Below are 18,823 nucleotides of genomic sequence, written 5' to 3' on the forward strand. Positions count from 1 at the left end.
ATCCTCAATAGATAGAGACCCCTTACAAATCAGGAAGAAAAAGACTCCTTTTTCTACGTGAGCAAAGGACTCTGCCAAAACAATGGACAGAAAAGGAAATACAGATGGCTTTTAGTCATATGCAAAGATGCTCAGCTTCACTCAGAATTAAATCATCTAAAAAGTAAAACTTCCATGAAATACTATTTTCACCTATAAAATTCACAAATTCACAAATATTTTTTAAAAACTAACTAGAGGCCCAGTGCATGAAATTCATGCACTCGGGGGGAGAGGGGGGTCCCTCAGCCCAGCCTGTGCCCTCTCACAGTCCAGGAGCCCTCGGGGGATGTCGGACTGACGTCTTAGGGAGCGGGCCTAAGCCAGCAGTCGGACATCCTCAGCGCTGCCACGGAGGCGGGAGAGGCTCCGGCCACCACCACTGCGCTCGCCAGCCGTGACCCCGGCTTCTGGCTGAGCGGCGCGCCCCCTGTGGGAGCGCACTGACCACCAGGGGGCAGCTGCTGCACTGAGCGTTTGCCCCTTGGTGGTCAGTGTGCATCATAGCGACCAGTTGTTCTGCCGTTCGGTCGATTTGCATATTAGCCTTTTATTATATAGGATGCTCTTAAGTTGATGAAATTATGGAGAGAGCAGCCCTCATATATTATTGAGGAACATGGCAACTAGGACAACCTCCACAGACAGCTAGTTTTGCCCCATTCCCTCTTTTTATACTTCAGTTCTTTCTGCTTCAGTGTTTCTAGGAACACCCATTAATCCTATTCAAAAAAAATACTTTTTGTTTTCTATGTTGCTAATTAATGGCCTTTAGCAACACACTGATACTTTCTATTTAGAGCACAATAATAGTATTTCCTTCTTCTACAAAGTCTCTCAATGTCTCTGAAAGCCAGAGTCCTCTCAGTCCCCAAGCATCTGCCTTAACAGAAGCCACGCCCGGGGCTGGCAGCTGCCTCTTTCCAATGCTCCCTTCTGCTTTTCGTTATGATTTCCAATGAGTCAACAGGAAGGTATTCTGAGTAAAGAAGAAATAGAGGCCTTCAGACAGGCCTTCCCTCCACCCACAACACCAAAAAACACACATCTCGTCAAACGATCCAAGGCAATTTCCAATCCAATCTGCCACTCCTGTCTGCATGCGGTCATTATTACACACACACACACACACACACACACACACACACACACACAGAACATAAGCAACTGGGAAGAAGTAAAGTTTTTCTTTTCTTTTTGTTTCTCTTTTGTTTTCTAAATCCTCACCTGAGGACATTTTCCCATTGATTTTTTAGAGAGAGTGGGAGAGGGAAAGACAGAGAGAAACATCCATGTGAGACAGACACATCGATTGGCTGTCTCCTGCACACGCCCTGACCAGGGCCCGGGCCGGGGAGGAGTCTGCAACCGAGGTACGTGCCCTTGACCCGTGCCTTGACCGGAATCAAACCCAGGGCCTTCGGTCCGCAGGCCGACGCTCTGTGCACTGAGCCAACCTGCGGAGGGCAAGAAGGAAAGCCTTTCTAAACTGAATCAAAAGCAGATACCAGGTTACGAGAAAGAAAACCAACCGGGAACACTGCAGCCTCCCCGAGTCACTGTATGTAACTACATAACCTCCACTGCCTCCACTTCCGCTTCCAGGGAGACCGCCTCAGTGAGCAGAAGCGAGGTCAAAAAAGTGAAATACACCCATTCATCGGAGGCCAATCACCATGTTTCTAGACACCCACAGAAATCACTGAGATTTTGCGTGAGCTGTATTACTTATAAGCACGGATGCACAAATCTTGCACCAAGCAACAAACCGCTACTCGGGTAAGCCTGCCACTGTCTTTAGCTCTGAGTGAATTTAAAAAAAGTGTATGACTGCCGAAGCCGGTGTGGCTCAGTGGATAGAGCGTCGGCCTGCGGACTCAAGGGTCCCAGGTTCGATTCCGGTCAAGGGCACGTACCTTGGTTGCGGGCACATCCCCAGTAGGGGGTGTGCAGGAGGCAGCTGATCGATGTTTCTCTCTCATCGATGTTTCTAACTCTCTATCCCTCTCTCTCTTCCTCTCTGTGAAAAAATCAATAAAATATATTTTTTTTAAAAAGTGTATCACAAAGTCCAACAATCTAGTTAGACACAGAAACACAGAAACGGGAGAGTTGGGCTCGGGCAGTCAGAGCGGCAGGGGGAAGGCTGTCGGTGCCCACAGAGGGTGACACCAGCTCCTAGTGCTGTCACACAGACCTGGGCCTGAATTCCACACAGCTCCATGACCTTGAGACAAGTGATACGAACTCATTTTTTTCCCTCTTTAATAATGCCGCCTGGCCAGCGGTTGAGCATCAACCTATAAACCTATGAACCAGGAGGTCACAGTTCAATTCCTGATCAGGGCACATGCCCAGTGTGGGGCGTGCAGGAGGCAGCCAATCAATGACTCTCTCTCATCATTGATGTTTCTCTCTCTCTCTCCCTCTTCCTTCCTCTCTGAAATCAATTAAAAAAAATTTTTTTTTTAAAAAGAGAGATGATCCTTACTGAAAAAGAGCATATTGTTCCTAAACCAGAAGAGGAGGTTGCACAGCAAAAAAAGAAAGAAAAAAAAAGGCAGCCCAGAAGAAATTGAAGAAATGAAAACTTAAAATAAAGAAAGAAAAAATAATGCCTCTCTCGCGCGGTAATGCTGTATGTAAATTACTACGTTATCATCCTGTTAATCACTGGTGGTTACTGCTGCTGTCATTATTATTTTTAGAAGCAGACGTAGCACCAAAGAGGGCTCTGGAGTCCTCGCCAAACCTGAAATCTGGATCAACCACTTACTAGACGGCGGGTCCGCCTCTCTGAGCTTTGCTTTCTTTTCTGTTAAATGCAGATAAGAATAAGCACCTCCTAGAACTGCAAGAATAGCTAACTAAACAATGCATATAAAGTGCTTAGCACAGTGCCCAGCACATAAGAAGTGCTGAATAAATGATACAGGTGCTAACAATGATGAAAACAGGGAGAAGGAGAATACTGACATTGGCGCAAATAGCAGGATTGGGTTTTTGGATTGGGGGGAGGGCTTTTATGGCTTACTTGAAGTATTAAGGTTTCTACAATAAAATGCCTTATTGAAAAATAAATTAATTTTTCCCAACATATAAGTATAAGCAAAAATTAAAAAAACAAACACAACATTCAAGCTTAAGCAACTAAACTCTCTTTAAAATAAACCATTAACCAGATCTTTCATTTGTATGTTTAAGCGTCTGATTCACATGCTGTAAAAGCATGGGATCAATCAGATTACCAGGGGCTCTTCCAGAAGAAAAATCAAGAAGCAGAGTCCTGCCGAGACCGGTGTGGCTCAGTGGATAGAGCGTCGGCCTGAAGACTGAAGGGTCCCAGGTTCGATTCCGGTCAAGGGCATGTACCTCGGTTGCAGGCACATCCCCAGTAGGGGGATGTGCAGGAGGCAGCTGATCGATGTTTCTCTCTCATCGATGTTTCTAACTCTCTTATCCCTCTTCCTTCCTCTCTGTAAAAAATCAATAAAATATATTTTTTAAAAAGAAGCAGCAGAGACCTGATTTGGTCAGGTAGGCAACGGGACCTCCACAGAAGTGTCACTTCCCTCGGCTTGCTCAAAGATAGTCGCTAAGCAACCAAGCCACACATTAAATAAACAGCCCCAATAATATGAATCACTTCCGGATGGTCTCACTTTGCCTACCAGCACTTTCTTACACAAATTCTTCCTATGAAAGCGTTTCTTTAGCAGCCGCAATTGGAAACAACCAGGAGTCCATCAAACACCACATGGCTTTAAAATGTTCAAATCAGTTTCTACTACCAACAGGTCAGCAGAATTGCTTAACTGGGAAGCAGAAGGGATTCTGCAGAAGTCAGAGGCAGCTCACTAAGCAAAGCCAGAAAATTAAGTTCCTAGAACATGCCAACGTAGGCCCTAAAATCTTTGTTTCTTTTTACTATATTTTCATTTACACTATTATTGCTCTGACCTCAAAAGAAGAGAAGGAAATATATGCCAAATTAGGTCAAATTAATGATCCACTTAGCCTAGTCAGACTTTCCCAACTTGGACTGTTGAACAATTCATACACTCAACCTGGCCAGTTAACAATGGTTTCCTGTGGTCATATCCACTCCAAGACTTACTGAAAATATGAAGTCCAATTCTCTTGGCTACCATCCCCTTTATTCCACCTAAAAGGGTTCCTATGTGTCACACTATTCTTCATGAACTAATCAGAGACCATGTGATTAATTATCAAGAGCAGAGAGGAGCCCTAGCCTGTTTGGCTCAGTGGATAGAGCATCGGCCTGCAGACTCATGGGTCCCGGGTTCGATTCTGGTCAAAGGCACATGCCAGGGTTGCAGGCTCAATACCCAGTGTGGGGTGTGCAGGAGGCAGCCGATCAATGATTCTCTCTCATCACTGATGTTTCTATCTCTCTCTGCCTCTCCCTTACTCTCTGAAATCAATAAAAATATATTTGAAATTTAAAAAAAGAGCAGAGAGGAAAAAGGAGTTAGTAGTTCAAATAGAAAATTGCAATACCACATGGCTTAGCAACTACCATTAACCGAACCAATGAAAAAAATCAAGGTGGTAGAAAATCAAGTCAGTGAGGCAGAAGACATATGTGAGACTTCTAGAATGCTGCTTTAACTAAGATAAACAAAATGAAGAACAGCCATAAAACAGAGTGTATAGATCTAACCTAACAATAGGCACCCCCAGGACAGAACTAATGAATCAGAACCAAATCAAGGTATAACAGACCATTTCCCAGAGCTAAAATAAACAAACAAATAGGATATCATAAGCCAAGAAGAGTCTCATCACCGGCAGAATTACTAAGCTGACATCAACTCTAATATATAAGTTGGGGAAACCTCAAGAAACAAGAATTTCACAAGTTTCAAGTCATGAAAAGTGTAAAAAGAAATTACTTGTCATGCAGCTAAAATCAAGCTCCCCTCGGCCCTGGCCGGTGTGGCTCAGTTGGTTGCGTGTCATCCGTGCACCGAGGGGACACCAGTTTAATTCCTGGTCAGGGCACAAGCCCAGGTTCCGGGTTTGGTCCCTGATCCAGGTGCACTTGTGTGGGAGGCAACCAATCGATGTTTCTCTCACATCAATGTTTCTCTCTCTCCCTTCCCCTCTAAAATCAATAAAAACATATATTCTTTTAAATCCTCACCCAAGGATTTTTTTTTTTTTTCATGATTTTCAGAGAGAGGCAAAGACAGAGAGAAACACCGATGTGAGAGAAACACATCGATTGGCTGCCTCCTGCACGCACCCTGACCAGGGCCCGGGCCGGGGAGGAACCTGCAACCTAGGTACGTGTTCTTAGCGGGAATCGAACCCGGGACCTTCGGTCCGCAGGCCAACACTCTATCCACTGAGCCAGTCAGCTAGGGCTAAAAACATTTTTTTAAAATATATTTTATTGATTTTTTACAGAGAGGACGAGAGAGGGATAGAGAGTTAAAAACATCGATGATAGAGAAACATCGATCAGCTGCCTCCTGCACACTCCCCACTGGGGATGTGCCCGCAACCAAGGTACATGCCCTTGACCGGAATCAAACCCGGGACCTTTCAGTCCGCAGGCCGACGCTCTATCCACTGAGCCAAACCGGTTTCGGCAAAACATATTTTTTTAAAAAATAATAAATAAAATCATGTTAGCTTCAGATATTATTTCTCAATAAGTACAGGAAAATTAAATCATATCTATTTTCTCAGGAAAAATGAAATATAGTTCGCCATAACAATAAAAAGCCTAGAACTACATGTAATCTAACATCTGAGAAAGCAAACATCAACTGTTAATAGGTAGTAATAACACTGTTTTTAAATGATACCAGAATTTAGAAACACCACGAATTTTAAAGACTTAGATTCTTAAACAACATTAAATCACTAAATCAGGGAAAAGATAACAGAATATAAAACTTCACATTTTAGCAGGACTGTAGAGAAGTTAAACTATCTAAACTTTGAATTTAGAAGGTATTATAAACAGAAAGATTAACATTTAAGTGACAAAATTTAACTGTACAGTGAGCCCTAACCAGTTTGGCTCGGTGGATAGAGCGTCGGTCTGCGGACTGAAGGGTCCCAGGTTCGATCCCGGTCAAGGGCATGAACCTTGGTTGCGGGCACATCCCCAGTGGGAGGTGTGCAGGAGGCAGCTGATGGATGTTTCTCTCTCATCGATGTTTCTAACTATCCCTCTCCCTTCCTCTCTGTAAAAAAAATCAATTAAAAAAACTGTACAGTGAAATAACAAATAAAGTGGAAAATTAAGGGAAACTTGGTAGCAAATATGACAGAAGGTTGATGTTCAGATTCTTTTTGTAAATTGAGGTATAAGTGACATAGAACAGTGGTCGGCAAATTGCGGCTCACGAGCCGCGGTTTGCCACTCTGTTGACTAATGAGTTTGCCGACCACTGACCTAGACTTTCGATTCCAATAATTACAGGCTGTTGTTGCTCCTTGTGATTAAGCCCCTATCCCAGTGGTCGGCAAACTCATTAGTCAACAGAGCGGCAAACCGCGGCTCTCGAGCTGCATGTGGCTCGTGAGCCGCAGTTTGCCGACCACTGACATAGAACATTGTATTAGCAAGAGGTACAACATGCTTTCCCTGCTGATGGCGTTCGCAGACATGGTGAACGTCCCTAAAACCCACCGAACTTTCTGTAAGAAGCATCGACCCCACAAAGTAACACAGCGCAAGAAGGGCAAGGATCGCAGAAACCGGTTTGGCTCAGTGGATAGACTGAAGGGTCCCAGGTTCGATTCCTGTCAAGGGCATGTACCTTGGTTGTGGGCACATCCCCAGGAGGGGGCGTGCAGGAGGCAGCTGATGGATGTTTCTCTCTCATCGATATTTCTAACTCTCTATCTCTCTCCCTTCTTCTCTGTAAAAAATCAATAAGATATGTTTTAAAAAAACAGGAAGCAGAGTGGCCATGGTGGGCAGACTAAGCCGATTTTCCGAAAAAAGGCTAAAACTACAAAGAAGGTTGTGCTGAGGCTTGAATGCGTTGAGCCCAACAGCAGATCTAAGAGAATGCTGGCTATTAAGAGATGCAAGCATTTCCAACTGGGAGGAGATAAGGAGAGAAAGGGTCAAGGGATCCAGTTCTAAGCTTCATATTTTGTTTTATTATGACAATAAGATCTCGATATGTTCACTTCAAAAAAAAAAGAGGTACGCATATGGGCCTAACAGTGATCACGGACAACAGGGGGGTGGGGGCATGCGTGGGGAGGGGTTTGGGATGGGAATGGGGGGGATGAGGACAAATATGTGATACCTTAATCAATAAAGTAATTTAAAAAAAAGAGGTACAACATAATGATTATATACTTGCGTATATTATAAAATGATCACCACAGTAAGTCTAGTTAACACACATGCCCGTACATGGTTACAGAGCAGATATGTTTCCTGTGATGAGTAGATAAGATCTACTGTCTTAGCCACTGTCAAAAATGCAATACAGTATTATTAACTCATAGGACATCCATATTATAAGAGCACTCACAAAAGTTAACATCATAACCCCAGAAGATTACAACCTAAAATAAAATTGGTAAACAAATACGTAGGGAAATATTTAACCTTTCCAGCCATCAAAGCAATATAATATTAAACCGGAATAAATAAAAGTATGAACATTATGCACCCATTGAAAATAGTAATTAAATATGCACTATAGCAATTTAAACAATCTAAATTCGTGATTACAATCTAAAAATTATGTTAGGCAGCCCGGCCAGTATGGTTCCGTGGTTGAGCGTTGATCTATGAACCAGGAGGTCACACTTAAGATTGCCGGTCAGGGCACATGCCCGGGTTGCAGGCTCGATCCCCAGATCTCATCATTGATGTTTCTAGCTCTCTCTCCCTCTCCCTTCCTCTCTGAAATCAATAAAAATACATATTTAAAATAAAATAAAATAAAATAATAAATTAAAATTATGTTAGACTGTTTTTCCCTTTTTTAAAATTTTTTCCTTTATTTTAAAATTCATGATCATTGTAAAAAGCAATTTAAATATACAGAAGGGCATTAAATATAAAGGAACAGACCTCTCATGCCATTCACCTCTATCCTGCTTCCTAGAGAGGTAGGCTGTTTCTGGTGTTCCTCTTTAAGACAAGCGCTTAAGTCTGAAGTGGAAAAACCAGGTCTATCAAACTTGAGGACCTTGAAAGTGCCCCGAAAAGTTTATTAACACGTCATCATCTTTATAGTAAATTGGCTTTGCCAGCAAGGACCAGGATAAAGAATACGTTTTACGAATGCCGACTGTGCTTTAGCCACTGTGCCAGGCACTTCACGCTCACAGCAACTCCTAAGATGCATGGGAGATCACTTTGCAAAGGACACATTTAGGCTCATCCCTGCGGTTAAAGCAACGTGCAAAAAGCAGACTCAGAACTCACGCCTGCCAAAACTGAAAGCTCTCATTCTTTTCACTTCGTGTATCATTGAAGTCAAGACTCTCAAAGAGGTTTGAATCAGACTTTTTCCAGTTCTGTTTTACTTGATATTTAGTATTATGAGATTATAGTCATATGACTTTTCTTTTCTTTTTTAATATATTTTTATTGATTTCAGAGAGGAGGGGAGAGGGAGAGAGAGAGAGATAGAAACAATGATGAGAGAGAATCATTGATCGGCTGCCTCCTGCACGCCCCTCACTGGGATGGAGTCCGAAACCCGGACATGTGCCCTTGGCTGGAATCAAAACCCAGGACCCTTCAGTCCACAGGCCTACGCTCTATCCACTGAGCCACCCACGCCGGGTAGGGCATAACTTTTCTTAGTAATAATGATAGCTACTAACTAGCTGACTGCCTAATATTTACCAGATTACTCTTCACATATATATTTTTTTAATTAGAGGAAGGGAAAAGGAGATAGAAACATCAATGATGAGAGAGAATCACTGATCGGCTGCCTCCTGCACACCCCTTAATGGGGAGTAAGTCTGCAACCCAAGCATGTGCCCTTGACCGGAATCGAACCTGGAACCCTTCAGTCCACAGGCTGACGCTCTATCCACTGAGCCAAACCGGCTAGGGCCTCTTCACATATCTTAATTATAAATTTGCTAACAGTCTCAGCTACACCGTTAGGTAAAAAGCTTTCTGAGGCCACTAGGAACTAACCTCCTCGCACTTATAACATTGTTACTATGTGGAAAGCACTCTCAATTTTTGAGTCACTTTATAACAAATACACTCTTATTTAAATGCAATCCACTTCTTACCACGGAGTCGATGGAATGCAGCTGCACTAAGTTTCAGAAGAGAGATCAGAGGTTTTCATTTATGTCGCCGTTTTAAAAGAGAGTTAAGAATAAACCCCACACCATACTTCCTCCCTTGATAGTTATGCATACATGAATGCATCCAGCTGGCTGTGCCACTAAGTAGCCACGTGCTACGGAGCCCCTTAATCAAGCTGGGTCTCCCGAGGCGATGAAACCGGTTTTCTCATCTGTTAAAGAAGAGCTTGAGTCACCTCCTAAAAATGGTCCCCCTCCATCTTTAAGTGATATTCCTCCACTGGAAAATGCTAGAAGCCGGTGGGCAAGCTTTCTTTCCTAGTTACCTCGCCTATCCATTTTATTATTTTATTTTTTAACATATTTTATTGATTTCTTACATAGAGGAAGGGAGAGGGATAGAGAGTTAGAAACATCGATCAGCTGCCTCCTGCATGCCCCCCACTGGGGATGTGCCCGCAACCAAGGTACGTGCCCTTGACCGGAATCGAACCCGGGACCCTTCAGTCCGCAGGCCGACGCTCTATCCACTGAGCCAAACCGGTTTGGGCTCGCCTATCCATTTTATTTCCTTGCCTCTTCAATGTCTTTAACTTCTGTTGCCGGGATCACAGTGGGCCAGCCCGGACCTAGCCGGATGTGACTGAAATTCAGATCCCAGTTGGCGGAGAGGAGATCTGAAGAGTTCGTCCCAGAAAAGGTTCGATGCCAGCAACAAAGAGAATGCACAGAAGAGAATTTCTTCTCGGGACCTGATTTCCTTCCAAGACACTTTCCAACTCCCCTTCATTACAGAAGGTAAAGTGCCTCTATTTAGTGCTACTGTCGTGGTTTCTGACCGTCTCTAACCGGCCACAGCCCTTACTTTCCCTCTATAGGGGGGTGTACCCTACCCCCGGAGCTGGGGTGTGGAGACTGAGCAGGAGGAAGGTGGCTCATGACAGTCTTTTTTTTTTTTTTTTTAATATATTTTTATTGATTTCAGAGAGGAAAGGAGAGGGATAGAGAGAGATAGAAACATCAATGATGAGAGAGAATCATGGATCAGCTGCCTCCTGCACGCCCCCTACTGTGGACCGAACCCACTACCCGGGCATGTGCCCTTGACCGGAATCGAACCCAGGGACCCTTCAGTCCGCAGGCAGACGCTGGATCCCCTGAGCCACACCGGCCAGGGCTCGTGACAGTCTTGAAAAGGCACACCAGCAAGCCTCTGAAAGAAGGATCCTCAATGCAAACTGGGAGAGTGCTGGAAATAACCTGGAATTAACCTTCCACCTGTGACCTTTAACCTAATGGAATTTTTAAAAAATATATTTTTATGTACTTCAGAGCGGAGGGAGAGAGAGAGAGAGAGAGAGAGAAACATCAATGATGAGCCCAGCCGGCGTGGCTCAGGGGTTGAGCGTTGACCTATGAACCAGGAGGTCACGGTTCGATTTCCGGTCAGGGCACATGCCCAGGTTGCGGGCTCCATCCCCAGTGTGGGGTGTGCAGAAGGCAACTGACCAATGATTCTCTTCCATCATTGATGTTTCTCTCTCTCTCTCTCTCTCTCCCTCTCCTTTCCTCTCTGAAATCCATAAAAATATATTTGAAAAAAAAGAAACATCAATGATGAGAAAGAATCAGCAATTGGCTGCCTCCTGCACACCCCACACTGGGGATGGAGCCCAAAACCTGGGCATGTGCCCTGATTGGAAATGAAACCTGGTTCAACTACGGAGCCAGGACGGCCAGGCCTGAATTTAATCCCATTTCCGGTCCTACTCTCCTTATCTTCAGATTGCTCTACCCGATACGTTCTCTTCCTTTTTTTCGACCTGATCTATTTTTGTCACCTGATCTACTTTTTTCTGATCTATGACTTCTTCCTGTGCAAGACCTCACATATTTAAACCTCCCCTCCTTCCCTTGAGTGACAATGCTGTTCATTCCTCCGGCTCCTTAGCCAAAACAAATGAAAAGCCCAATTAGAACAGGCAAAAGGATAAAAAATAAACCTCCGTTGAAGCACACACACGGAATTTCAGATGGCTCCCTTTATAAAGTCCTTGATCGGCTCTGTAGCCCTAGCAAAAAGCCCTATATCCTTAGGTAATATTTCATGAGGACAATAACTTAACTTCCACATTGGAGCTACTGTCCAAACAATAAAGCAAGCAGCAGCTCTGTATTTTCTAGTTCCCAACCACTCCCGGTGCGCACTTTTGTGGAATCCCTCCTAAAACGTTCCCCGTTAACTTTCGGGGGAAACGCAAACCCGCACCCGCAGCACGCTCTCGTTTCTCTGCGCACACTCCTACTTACACGCACCGTCTCCACACGGTCACTGTCCCTCTCCGCACACCCGCCTCTCCGTCCCCCGAAGCGCCCTGCGGCAGGTACACGGGGAACCGGCGTGCCCTAAGCCACACAATGGGGCCACTGTACTGCCAGGTGGAGCCTTAAGTGGGAGGAGGAGCGGTCTTATAAATAGAACGAAAGAGGGGGGACCTTTTCTTCCCCTGGATCTCTCTGATCTTTCTTCCTGGCCTTGGAACCGGTGTGAATTCCAGACCCTGGCGGCTCTTCCAGTTTGGGAGGAGGGAGGGTTACAAAGAAAACAGGACGGGGCCAATTCAGAAAGGCGAACGGGGCCTGTGCTAGAGGGGGGAAGAGGGGCCCCCGCAGCACAGAAGGGGCAGCCCAGCTCTCCAGGTTAAGAGATACAGCTGGGGCCCTGGCCGGTGTGGCTCAGTGGATAGAGCTCTGGCCTGCGGACTGAAGGGTCCCAGGTTCAATTCCGGCCAAGGGCACATGCCCGGCTTGCGGGCTCAATCCCCAGTAGGGGGTGTGCAGGAGGCAGCCAATCAATGATTCTCTCTCATCGTTGATGTTTCTATCTCTCTCTCTCTCTCTCTCTCTCTCCCCCTAACTCTGAAATCAATTTTAAAAAATAAATAAATAAGTCTATAATAATAAAAGCATAATATGCTAATTAAACCAGACGTCCTTCCACCTTCCGGACGAAGCCGGGGCTTCGAGGAAAGCCCGGGTCCCGGGTGCCAGAGGGAAGCTGGTGCCGGCAGCCGGGGGAAGGAAGGCCTACTCTTGCACGAATTTCGTGCATGGCGCCTCGAGTAGATAAATAAACGAGATACAACTGGAGCTGAAGCCCCAAGCTCATGATCTGCCTGCTGTGCACCTCCAACACAGCGGGTGCCGGCCGGTAGGGATCCAGCCCTCTCTTCTCAGCCCGACATTCCAGGCTTCTCTCCCTAACCTTGACGAGTTGTAAAATCTAAACAGGGGCTTCCAAAGTTGATTTTCCAATTGAATCTTTAAACAAAAAATTCACCACGTCCAGATTTTATATGATTGCTTCCATAAAAAAAAAAAAAAACAACAAAAAAAAACACAAGCACACCCCAGCCAGCGTGGCTCAGTGGTTAAGCATCGACCTAGGAACCAGGAGGTCAGGGTTCGAGTCCCAGTGAGGGCACATGCCCGGGTTCAGGGCTCCATCCCCAGGAGGAGGCATGCAGGAGGCAGCCGATCAATGATTCTCATCATTGATATTTCTAGCTCTCTCCCTCTCCCTTCCTCTCTGAAATTAATAAAAAGTTTTTTTTAATTAAATAAACCAAACACATTTCCACAACGCCTGGCCAGCAGGCAGCGTGTACCAGGGCAAGTAATTGCCATTATTCTGTTCTCTCTTATAGCCAAAGCATAAAAAAGTACAGACTATCACAAATGTCTCACTAAGTATGCAAAAACACCCAACTAGAAAAACACCCCAGGTGACCATGGCCCCCTGGAGGGATTTTAAAGAAAATGGGCTACCTTCCTTATACTGGAAAAAACACCTGACAAATGAAATGCCTTGCTAGGGCAGCAACTGAAGAAGGAAATGTGATTATAAAAGCATCATTCTATTTAGGCTATGATATCCCTGCATAGGCAGACTTCAAGTACATATATATGTTATTGATTTCAGAGAGGAAAGGAAAGGGTGAGAGAGAAACAATGATGAGAGAGAATCATTCATCAGCTGCCTCCTGCACACCCCCTACTGCAACCGGGGCATGTGCCCTGACCGGGAATCGAACCATGATCTCTTGGTTTATAGGTTGATGCTCAACCAGTGAGCCACACTGGCCGGGCATGCAGACTTCTGAAAACATTTAAATCTTGTTTCTCAGCGAGGAGGGACCATCAGAACCACTAGAAGCATTTACAATATACAGGGGTCTGGACCTCCCAGCCCAGATCTACGGAACCAGAATCTCTGTGGTAAGGCCTGGATACCTGTATTTTTGGGGAAGTTTCCTAGGTGATTCTAATGCCCACACCTAGTTGAGAACCACTCTACAAAATGATGACAATTATTCTTCAACCAAGAAAACTACACATAGACCATGAAAACTCTAGCCTCAGTTACCTCATTGAAATGAGACGGTTGAACTAGATTAGAGGTGGCAAGGGGGTGTCAGCCAAGACACCCTGTGTAACAAGGACATTTTACTGTCGAACCCAGCATTGAAACAAAAGCAGAGCCCTGGCCCGTAAGTCAGTTGGTCAGAGCATTGTCTCAACGCGCCAAGGTTGCAGGTTTCGCCCCCCATCAGGACAAGAATCAACCAATGAATGCATACATAAGCGGAAAGCAAATCGATGTCTGTCCGTCTGTCTCGCTCTCAAAAAGTCAATACACGTAAAAATAAAACAGCCCTAGCTGGTTTAGCTCAGTGGATGGTGTGTCAGCCTGCGGACTGAAGGGTCCCTGGGTTCGATTCCAGTCAAGAGCACATGCCCGGGTTGTGGGCTCGATCCCCAGTGGGGGGGGCGTGCAGGAGGCAGCCCATCCATGATTCTCTCTCATCACTGATGTTTCTATTTCTCTCCCTCTCCCTTCCTCTCTGAAATCAATAAAAATATATATATTTTTAAATAAAATAAAACAAAAAACAGAACTGCTTTGGAGGCGGGAAGGAAGGTGAGTTGAGGCTCAGTCTCCCTGTTCATCCCCAGCTCACCTCAACGGAATCAGCAAGAGCACAGCCTGGTCTCTCAGACCAGCTGCAGCCTCCGAACTCCCTGACCTTCCAAAGCTAGGTCTAGTCCACAACGGGAGGCGCAGAGGACGGCATCTTCTTGTTCAAGAAGTCCTTACCAACTTTGTATGGGAAACCAACCCCTTTTATAATAACATACTCGCCTGGTGTCTAACCTTCCATTTAGAAAAACAATTCTCCCCACCTAAATCATCACTAATCCCACCGTCTCCTGGAAGAGCTTCAAGCTCCGGGAAAAAAGCCTGGATTCAAGAGGATACACCAAATGCATGTTAGTGGTAGCCCCGGGGACAGGACGAAGGGGAATAGGACCAGGAAGGGGCACAAAGGGAACTCCATGGGGTCTTTTTTTATATATATATTTTTTTTTATTGATTTTTTACAGAGAAGAAGGGAGAGGGATAGAGAGTTAGAAACATCGATGAGAGAGAAACATCGATCAGCTGCCTCTTGCACACCTCCTACTGGGGATGTGCCCGCAACCAAGGCACATGCCCTTGACCGGAATCGAACCTGGGACCCTTCAGTCCACAGGCCGATGCTCTATCCACTGAGCCAAACTGGTTAGGGCGACGGGGTCTTTTTGAGAGGAAAGAGAAAGATCTGAAAGGCTAACATGTGTTCCTTCTGAAATGCATGTATGTGTGCGGTATTGTCCTTGGACATTCCTGTAGCGTTTTTATACTTTCAGAATTAAAACCAAAAACAAAACAAAAAATCTTCTTTATTAGTCACATTTAAAACATCCATGATTTTCATTAGCCTATGGATCACGAATACCTGTCATTATCCCTTGCTGGCCTTTTCCGCCAAAGCTCGCTTATAGGATACCTGATCTGTAATTACATCTATCTGCCCCGGGACATTCAAAGGCACACGGCACCAGAACAAAAGGAATGAACCACGGAGAGCAAATCGAGACTCAAAGACTATGGCACAAAAGGCCTCGGACATCTGATGGAGCAAAAGAGCAGCTGTACATTCACTTCACAAAGAATGCAGAGGCCCTAACCGGTGTGGCTCAGTGGATAGAGCGTCTGCCTGCGGACTCAAGGGTCCCAGGGTTCGATTCTGGTCAAGGGCATGTACCTTGGTTGCGGGCACATCCCCAGTAGGGGGGTGTGCAAGAGGCAGCTGATCGATGTTTCTCTCTCATTCATGTTTCTAACTCTCTATCCCTTTTCCCTTCCTCTCTGTAAAAAATCAATAAAATATATTTTTTTTAAATGCAGAGGATGCTGCCTCTGGTAAGCTGTCTCTGAGGATTGCCCAACGGATGGACCCCTACTCGTAGCATAGGTTCAAGGAGAGAAGGAACCCAACTCATAGATAAATCAAAACGCATGAAGAACTGGTGAAACATTAAAGCTCAAGAACTTCAAATCCTAAAAATGCTCTTTCTTCCCCCAGAGCTGAGAGTGCCTCAAACAGGCTACCGTGGGCATAAATCAGAACAACACCAATCTGGGCATTTTTTCAGTAAACAAAAACGTCCACCATATGTAATACCTTAAACAATAAAGGATTTAATTTTTTTTTTAAATGTCCATCCGTGTTTCATGAATAAACTACCACCAAGGTTACTTGCTCCCACGAATAAATCCCCTAACTAGACTTATTCCTTCACACCACCAGCCTCCCTCAGACAGAGCTACAACATACTGAGAGAAATCTTTATCTGCATTCACATCCTATCAGCTCCCTTCTCCCAACCTTTTTTCCAGCCAGCCGATCTTTACCTCTTGGCTTCTTCCAAATGACAAAGGTATTCGTAAGCCACATTCTGCCGTCTCCTTTCATCCATCTCCTCCGCAGTGAGTCTCTCGTTATCCAGGACAGCTAAAACATGAAAGAATGCCAACAAAAGAATCCGTAACCTTTCTGAGCGATAAAAGAACGCCACATCATCACATTCCTGCTTGTCCCTTAGTCAGGGTAACCCGTGGATGGGGGGATAGACAGGTGTACTAGCATGACTTTCCTAAAACAGGAAGTAGGGGGTTTCAACTATACCTATCTTACCCTTTAAAAAAAAAAAAAAGTATGGTAATATGAACATGTACTATAGCTTAGCATAACTTGGAAAAATAGTAAGTTGACACTTGGGGCCGAGTCTGTCCTCGTCCATCCGCCAGACTTTTTCTAAACAGAGCTGAAAATGCCATTTCCCTCTTTCATTCATAACCAAAGCCCTCGGTCCAGTCACTGAGAACGAAGTGGCGGTCACTGTGCTGAGCATTTTACAGGCGGTCTCTCACTGAAGCCCCACAGCAGTCCCGTGATCATCGCGCCCATTTGACAGATGAGGAAACTGAGGCAGGGTGCTCTCTGCCCCACGGCTAGCTAACAAGTGGTGGGGCCCGAACTCAAACCTGGGCGGCCTACCTCAAAAGCCCGTGTGTGAGCTTCACCTCGAAGCCACCTACCTCTTGCTTGGGCACCCAGGGTACGGGATAAATTCCTAACTCCTGGGGGTGGCATTCAAGGCCTTTCCCAATTTAGCTCCAACTACTTTTGGAAACTCTCCCTCCCCTCTCCCTGCCCCTCCTCCCACCATCGTGCACTCCACCCCATAATTCCCAGGGCCTTTCTGCTGTTCACTATCTCAGTTTATGCTCTTCCCTCTTTTCAAGCGACGTCTATGGCCCCATCCATCTTGACAGCATACTGCTCTGTTCAAATGTCACTACCTATGCCCGCTCCCCCCCCCCCCAATTCCCACTTCCCCAGGCTGGTCCTCACCCAGGCTCCTCTTTATGCTGGTTTTTTTTCACGCACCTTTTATCTTTATTGCACCTTATCATCATCGGGAGGTACACCTGTCCGTCTCTCTGATTTAAAATGTTCTCTGAAGGCAGGGACTGGGTCTTACCTTGAATATCACACACCTGACACCAATGCCTCACTACTTAACTGTGGATGCGTGAAAATTCTCTTTTAAAAAAAAACTCAACAGGACTCCCAGGGCATAAAAATAACATGGAAAACCTCCAGGCTCCAAAGGACTCTCTCCCCCGGCCAGGGGGAGCTACCCCGCCTGCGGTGCAATGACGTCCCGGGAACAGACTCCAGAAAAGGAGGAAGTCACAGGGTTTTCTCGTTTTTATTACTTTTGTAATGCTGACCGGGGAACCGAGCCGGAGAAAGCTGAAGTGACTTGCCCAAGGGCCGCACCTCTCGGCTCGCCCGGGGCCGGGCAGGTCTGGACCCGGGGTCCCCCCTCGCCGGCAGCAGCCCTAGGGCAGCGGCTCCCCAGGAAGAACGAGCAGAGCCCGGTCTCCAGTCCCCGGGACACGCCCTGCACGGCCCTCCTGCCACCTCAGCCTCGCCTAGGCCGTCCCCTCAATCTCGGCCGAGCCGGGAGGCGGGCGGCGCTGGGGGAGGCCCTCCGGCCGCCGCGCGCGGGCTACAGCCTGGGAGCCGCCGGGGTCCCCTCACCCCCGCCGCCGCCGCCGCCGCCTCGGAGACCGAGGGGCGCCGCGGGCTGGGAGCCTCGCCGCCCGCACCCCTCCCGCCCACCGCCCCGGCTCTTCCGGGTCCGCGCGGGCCCGCAGCCGCCCTGCCCCACCCGCCTGGCCGAGCCCCCCGGGAAAACGGCGCCTGGGAGGCAGAGAGCCTGCCCCCAAACCCCCCACGGAGCCCCGTACTCACAGCCATAGTGAGGCCGGAACACGCTCAGCCCGTCAACCTCGTCCGTGGCGGACATGGCGGCCGAGCCCAGGTCTCTGCTTGAGGAAGCGGTGAGACCTCAGAGGCGCGGGCGTCGGTGGCTGCAGCTCCTGCAGAGTGCGCGGGCTGCCCTGCCCTCAGGCCCCGCCCTGGTCCCCGGGGTTCCGCCCTGGTCCCGAGGCCCCGCCCCGTCCCCGAGGCCCCGCCCTGGACCTCGAGGCCCCGCCCTGGTCCTCGAGGCCCCGCCCCACATCGCCGGCCCCGCCCCTGAGGCCCCGCCCCAGTGGCCGCACCCGGCCGCGCAGTCGGCAGCAGACGGAAGTGGGCGGGGCACTAGCAGGCATTTCCCCGCCCCCAGCTCCGCCCACACCCCGCCCCGCGCCCTCTAGGGGCCGGCGAGAGGCGGAAGAAAGCGGGCAGAGTCTGCCCGCCAGTCCGGCTCGCGAGCGGTTCGGCTCGCCCAGGAAAGCCCGCCCCCGCCCTGGAGCCCTACCCTCTAAGGCCGGCGTCTCATCCGCATCTCGGACAAAACTGATGCCATTGGCGGTGGCTTGAAATAGAAAAGGTGGGCTCCGTGCCTTCCCCTGCCTGCCGAGCTAAACTCTGCACCCAAGGCCTCCGAGGAGGGCGCCCTTTGCAGGGGCCCAGGGCGTTCTTACTGGACGCAAGGAGGGACCGCAGGGTCTGGCGGTCTGGCCTCAGTTCTCTCCTAGATTCGCCAGTCGTCACCAGATTTGAACTGCGTGACCCTCCTGATATTTGAGAAGTGG

The 18,823-nt window shown here is 47.3% G+C and overlaps 1 protein-coding gene across 1 annotated transcript in view; it reads right to left on the bottom strand.

Annotated features, from left to right (window-relative positions):
* IQGAP1 (IQ motif containing GTPase activating protein 1) overlaps positions 1-18,171 on the bottom strand; it is a 108,367-nt gene extending 90,196 nt beyond the window's left edge. The window contains exons 1-2 of the mRNA XM_054713172.1: positions 18,036-18,171; positions 16,124-16,223 (exon numbers count right to left, since the gene is read on the bottom strand). Of these exons, the coding sequence (XP_054569147.1) occupies positions 16,124-16,223; positions 18,036-18,090 (155 nt within the window). The 5' untranslated portion in view covers positions 18,091-18,171. The remainder of the gene's footprint in view (positions 1-16,123; positions 16,224-18,035) is intronic.
* Positions 18,172-18,823: the final 652 nt, after the last annotated feature.

The sequence above is a fragment of the Eptesicus fuscus genome, chromosome 25, assembly GCF_027574615.1.
Source record: "Eptesicus fuscus isolate TK198812 chromosome 25, DD_ASM_mEF_20220401, whole genome shotgun sequence".
Classification (NCBI taxonomy): Eukaryota; Metazoa; Chordata; class Mammalia; order Chiroptera; family Vespertilionidae; genus Eptesicus; species Eptesicus fuscus.